General features: G+C 39.2%; 1 protein-coding gene across 1 annotated transcript; it reads left to right on the top strand.

Annotated features, from left to right (window-relative positions):
• Positions 1-364: 364 nt before the first annotated feature.
• Positions 365-2,002, top strand: LOC308373570 (interferon-induced protein with tetratricopeptide repeats 2-like; the record flags this gene model as incomplete). The annotated part of the gene is made up of 2 exons (XM_080849141.1): positions 365-369; positions 718-2,002. 2 exons carry the CDS (start codon positions 365-367, stop codon positions 2,000-2,002), a joined length of 1,290 nt encoding a protein of 429 aa, XP_080705267.1.
• Positions 2,003-6,754: the final 4,752 nt, after the last annotated feature.

Below are 6,754 nucleotides of genomic sequence, written 5' to 3'. Positions count from 1 at the left end.
AAACGTGCTTACATGTACTTCTTTAAAGGGAGGAAGATGCACAGTGTAATTATAATGTAATGATCATTGTAACAATAAAGTCTCTCTCTATTTCAAGGGAAATTGTTTTATCGTTTCTTCAGCTTTGCTTCTTTGGTTTCATTTCTTTAGAAACATAAGACATGACGATAGTGTTGCTTTCATCATCCACACAAACCCAGTCAAAGGTCACAAGGTGTTAAGCACTTGGCTTTATAACTTACTAGATAAAGCAAGGATGTATATATATTAGAGGTTTGTAAGAAGCTCTGAACTCTTGAAATAAGCTGTTTGGAGAAGACATCATATAATTTCTTAATTCGCTACCACAATATTGCAAGCCATCATGGAGTAAGTATGATTTTGAAACTATATCAATACACACGTTTGCTAACCCCTGGTATGTGTCGTCTCATGGTAGAATAATCTTTACTGGTAAAATAGCTTTTCCTCACATTTCTGCCTCTGTGAATCACTGTAGATAACATAATGCTACATTTAGAACACACCACTATTAGTGTATATACTGTAAGGTTCTGGCTACATGGCTGATTCATCAGTATGATAACTACTTTGATCTGTAGTCTGTACACATGTGTTCTTTTTATTCATGACAATGGTAAGGGGATGATAACAGTGCTTCTCTCTCTCTCTCTCTCTCTCGCTCTCTCTCTCTCTCTCTCTCTCTCTATCTTTTAGCTCAATAAAGACTCCTCTGGAAAGATGCCTGGACAACCTAGAGTGCCACTTCACCTGGAGCCTCAGTGGCGATGTTCGCTATCTGCAAGATTATTTGGAGGAGTGCAGTCAGCATGATTGTGCTTGGGAGGGGCACCTGTACAACCTACTGGGTTACATCACCTACCACATCAGCAAATCCCCAGAGGAAGCTCTGACGTACCTGCAAAAGGCTGAGGTGGCGCTCAAAGGGCATTACACGGAGGGGAGAGGACCACGCCTTCTGGTGAACCAGGCGAACCTGGCCTGGGTGCATTACCTTTTGGGTGAGCAAGCAAAGAGCGAAGCTTTTCTGAATGAAGTGGCTAGGCTCCAGGAGGATTTTCCTGCCCGAACCAGTTGTGATCTGCATCCAGAGGTATACGGGGAGAAAGGCTGGACTCAGGTGCGGTTTGACAATGAGTTCAAGCAAAAAGCAATAGATAACTTTGAGCTGGCTTTGAGAGGAAACCCAGACAGGAAAGGGTGGCATACAGGCCTTGCTCTGGCAAAGTATAGAGCTCATTTTGATGCAGGGGATGAAGAGTTGAGAGAGGAAATCATACAGCAAATGAAACATGCCAAGACAATGAATCCAGATAACCTATACCTGGCAGCTGTCTACTTGGCAGCATTGGCACAGGTTGGCAGGAACACAGAGGACACTGTGAGAGAGGCTCATGAACTAGTTCAGAGGCTAAGACCAATGCTTCGTGGCCTTGGAGAAATTCTTTATTTCTTTCGTTCACAGTCACTGGATTCAGCTGTGGAAGTTGCAGAAGACATGGTGAGGAAATACCCCTCTGACAGAGAAGCCAAAAAGCAGCTTGCAGTTTGTTATAAAAGTAAGATTTTTAAATTGCAGCATATGCAGGGAAACGCAGATTACAGGGAGCTGATGAGAAAATGCATTGACATTTATGAAGAGGTCACTAGCTTTTACCCAAACTACTGTAGGGGGAAACTTGTTCTTGCAAAAATCTATACCCTTTCTGGGAACACAGATAAAGCAGATCAAATATTTAGGGATCTTCTCAAGGAGGAAGATCTGAGTCCTGCAACTCTACAGCTGTTATATTGTAGCTATGGAAATCATCTCTATCATATAAAGTCCATTGATTACCACAAAAAAGTTGCAGATATCCCTATACAATCTAGGGAGAGAAAGAAAAGCATCCACATTCTCATAAAGACAGTTGCTAATTGTACGAACCATCCAAGATGTGAAGAAATCAAAGCCTTTCTGCTCAGACTTAAACTAAACTGAAGGGACAACATATCCTGTGGACCACCACATCTTGGGGGCCGGTGGACCCTCAAAGCAAATTCTGTCTCATGACCTTACTAGCCATGTGTGCCACATATTACTCACTCTCTGGCCAGTGCTGGCAGACAGCTCTAGGGCAGAATGTATTTTCCGGTACACCCCTGCCACCTTTCACCCTTCAGTTTAACTTGTACATTGTGTTAAAAACATGCGCGTTGCATAAACAAAAAAACTAAAAAAGGAGGTGATGTTGTTTTCAGCAATAAAAATGTCATTGCTGTGTAATGTGTAGAAAATATTTCACCAGACTGTGCTTTAATATTATTTTTCATGGATTATACTGTCAAAGTTAAAATTAAATGACATTTGAACATGGCCATTGTTTTTATGCATGCATGCTTTTTATCTCATACAACTGATGTTTGTTTTATTTGTTTTTAAATAAAGTATAAATAGTATATCTGGCTAACACAATTTGTGCTGTGGTCTGTCAATTAATTTCACAGATTAACAAATGATTCCAAAGCAAACCTGAATGAGATATCACAACAACCACTGTGCAATGCTCACATGACCAGTTCATGTTTGTCACGTAATTTGATAGATACTGTGGATGGATGTCGTAATATGGTCATCTTTTGTTATTTCCATAAGAAATAGAATTAACAGTTACATTATTATCATAAATTATCTCTGACAAAGACCAGGATTAATCGCATTATTTCCCTGATTAATCACGATTAATCGCATTTATATACGCAAATTCCGATAATGAATTCAAAAGTAGTGTACAGTGCACTTTTATTTTAAATGTTCTGCCATATGAACAAAAGTACCGTCACGTTTGTTGTGCAAACACTTTTAACCTCAGCTGGTAAATCAAATGTTCAGTGTAAATCTCAATTTAAACAATGTTATCAAAGCAAATACAAAATTGAAGCTCATTGCCACTGCCAGGACATTAATGTTATCCTGTTTGTTATGAAAAAGAAAAAAAACTGGCCACAAAATCCTGAGCCACAATCATATCATTAAAACAGGCAATTTCTGAGGTAACAGCAGAAACATTTTACTTTCAGCAGGGAGCAGCATAACCAGTCTATATTCAGTACCAAATGTCCCAGTTAAAGTGAGAGACCAGAAAACACTTTCAGTGCAGTTTGTCAATTCCTAGAATTAACATCAGCATTTTTATATAGTAGCAGTTACTACTACAGAACTATTACTTGTTTAAACTAAACATGTAATAATTCAAATAATTGTGTTATATTAGTAATATTCCTATTACAAAAGTATACATATATCTCATGTTGCCATTCTGTATGCTGAGTATATTGATTATATATTGATTTAACATACATTACATAAATAACTTGTGCATGGGGATTTATTCCACCTATCTGTTCAGTTTAATGTTATTTTAATATGAAAACCCATTGTAATAATAATTATTATTCATACGTATGTCATAACAACATCTCTGACGTTTATAACAAACCAAACCGTTTCAAAATCGGTAAAAAATTGAGGAAGTTATGGTTATTTTGAAAAGTACATGTACTACAATCAACACAATGTTACGGATGAGCGAGCTGACTGTGGCAAGATGGCCACCAAGTGCGGACGTTCGACTCCGTTGGCCGGTGTAACAACCGGATGGTAGTCCACATAATGCGTGAGAGCCTTACGCTGTAAACCGTTTACAACATAATTAAATATAACATTAAATACTAGCCTGACGATGTCATACTCATAATTCTAGTCAGAATATGAGTCTGAGATCGGACAATTGGGCTGTGATTATGGGGCGTGTTTCAACGAACCAGGAAAGAAAATTCCTCTTCGCTGAATTGGATACCTAGAACCAATCAGCGCAACGTAGTATTACCATCTGACAGATTAAACTTTTACCTGCTCCCGTAGGAAGGACGGCAAAAACATCTTTTCAATCGACAAATGCCTTGATCGCGTTTCTCTGTTCCTCTTTCAAAATGAATGCGCTGTCAATATCTGCTGAGATATGCCTGCTCACGTTACTTAATTAGCACTCAACAATAATGGTCTAGAGTGCTTTAGTTAGGACCTAAAATCCTCGGCAACACTCGTTTTGCGTATACACAACTAACCGAGTCAATGTAGACATAAAAAAGTCGTGTAGATAGCTTAAATCATATAAAATATGTCCCACTAAGCTCCCGAGACGGCGCCATCTTTGTTCGATGTATATTCCGGTATATTCTATCTATATCTGTCCATCAACGTATAAAGCCCGCCCTTACAATTTGATTGGTTTAGATTGCGTTTCAACCTTTTTGAAACGTTAAATCTCTCCCAACTAACTCGATTCCAGACTGAATCTCCCAGCCCAAAAATTTTGTGGGCGGAGTTCAGGCTGGTATCCAGGCTAATTAAATACACCTTTAGCTGCCAAATGTGAGGACCTGCCTGATGTGAGTCCGCATGCGCAAACTTTGCGACACTATTGTAGTACAACGAGCCAGGTTCAGGTAATGCTTGTAGCTGCCAAATGTGAGGACCCTGCCTGATGTGAGTCCGCCGCTGCCTGATGCGAGTCCGCATGCGCAAACACAAACGGTTTACGGCAGAAGGCTCAGGAGCAAACTATCCAAGACGTGCATTCTCATACATGTTTTAATATCAACGTATCTGGCTTCTCTTAACGCATAATGTAGGTTTATTTAACGTAGTGTTTTATAATTTTGTCAACGGTTTACTATTAAGGCTCAAGTTGTATTACTGTTACTATTAGGCTAATGAATGCACTGCAGTTACTGTAGCTGCCAAATGTGAGGACCTGCCTGATGTGAGTCCGCATGCGCAAACTTTGCGACACTATTGTAGTACAACGAGCCAGGTTCAGGTAATGCTGGTGGTGTAGGCTACAGCATGAAGTGGAATGACAAGCGCATTTGTTTACGTTTGAAATCCACCCAGGTTTATGATGTTAAGCTTCATGTTTATTGAATTATTAGTTAAGCAGTGCATTCATTAGCCTACTAGTAACAGTAATACAACTTGAGCCTTATGCTGTAAACCGTTGACAAAATTATAAAACACTACGTTAAATAAACCTACATTATGCGTTAAGAGAAGCCAGATACGTTGATATTAAAACATGTATGAGAATGCACGTCTTGGATAGTTTGCTCCTGAGCCTTCTGCCGTAAACCGTTTGTGTTTGCGCATGCGGACTCGCATCAGGCAGCGGCGGACTCACATCAGGCAGGGTCCTCACATTTGGCAGCTACAGTTACAGCCGGCAACGGAGCTAAATTCCGGTAAACGAATTGCAGCGATTCACTTGGGTGAATCGAGGCGCAAGCGCAGGCGCAAGAGGGCCTTGCAAGCCCCTTGCAAGCCCCAAGCACGGCTTTACACGTCTTGCGTCGGCCGATTTTTCTAGACTTGCGCCAAAATGTCACTGATCTCAAAAAGAAACTTGATAGCGCATCCCATGGTATCAAAGTGAGGCATCGTGGCGGCCATTTTATGGGGACCACTTTCCTGCTTGAGACCAATGATTATGACGGGTGATGAATATTAGATATAAGATATTTAATGAATTTGCATATTAAGCCTTAAAGTAATGTCAAGTTTTCATAAACCTTGTTATATAGCTTGTGTTTGCTTGATATATATAAATATATTAAAATATTGAAACTTGTTCATCTATCGTATTTTATTAGTGTTGATGATTAGAACCTGGCCAATTACTATAAGGCTTAATATGCAAATTCATTAAAAATCTTATATATAATATTCATCGCCCGTCATAATCATTGGTCTCAATCAGGAAAGTGGTCCCAATAAAATGGCCGCCACGATTTTTCGTGTGAACTCACTTTGAAACTGTCAGAAACCATGTGATGCGCGGTCCAGTTTCTTTTTGAGATCAGCGCAAAATGTACACAAGATTTACACAAGCCTCGCAGCCTGCAAGGCTGTGATTGGTCTGCTGGTCGGTTGACAACATCCTGTCTGGATGTCTATAACCCATCGTAATGAACCGAAACCATTTGTAATGAACCGAAGTTTGTTTGAATTGTTTACTTTGATGAATATGCTATTCGCTAGCACGGTCTCATTGGAATTTCCCCTATACATTAGCATTAAGCTAACGTAGCCTAGTTTCTATCACAGCTTAAACATGCAATGCTATGTGAAACAAATGTTACGAGATGAGATTACTAAAATGTATTCTGCATGTCTACTCAGATTTACAGTGCTTCCCAAGTAAAGGTTTGAAAGAACTTCAAGCTTTAGACTTTCTGTTAGGGAACCTGTTATCTATCTGCCGAGCAAATGACGGGCTCATATACAAAAACATTAACGAAAAATGTAAAATATACAGAGAAAAATATGTGATTAATCATGATTAATCCACAGAAACCTGTGATTAATTTGATTAAACATTTTAATCGTTTCACAGCCCTACTAAAATCACATGACATAAGGTAGGTGGCATCACACAGGGGGTTGTGGTCAGCATTACACAGGAAGTTGACCCCAAAAATCAAGAGGTCAAAAAATGACATTAGATTAGATTAGATTCAACTTTATTGTCATTGCACAGAGTACAAGTACTGAGACAACTAAATCTAACCAGAAGTGCAGAAGAGTGCCGAGTATTGTGCATATATAGGCTATAGTGGTAATATAAAAATAATAGGGCTGTGAAACGATTAAAATGTTTAATCAAATTAATCACAGGTTTCTGTGGATTAATCATGA

Source organism: Sprattus sprattus (genome assembly GCF_963457725.1).
Source record: "Sprattus sprattus genome assembly, chromosome: 12".
Classification (NCBI taxonomy): Eukaryota; Metazoa; Chordata; class Actinopteri; order Clupeiformes; family Clupeidae; genus Sprattus; species Sprattus sprattus.
Note: the sequence above shows the minus strand (reverse complement) of the source record. Positions and strands in the feature narration are given on the sequence as shown.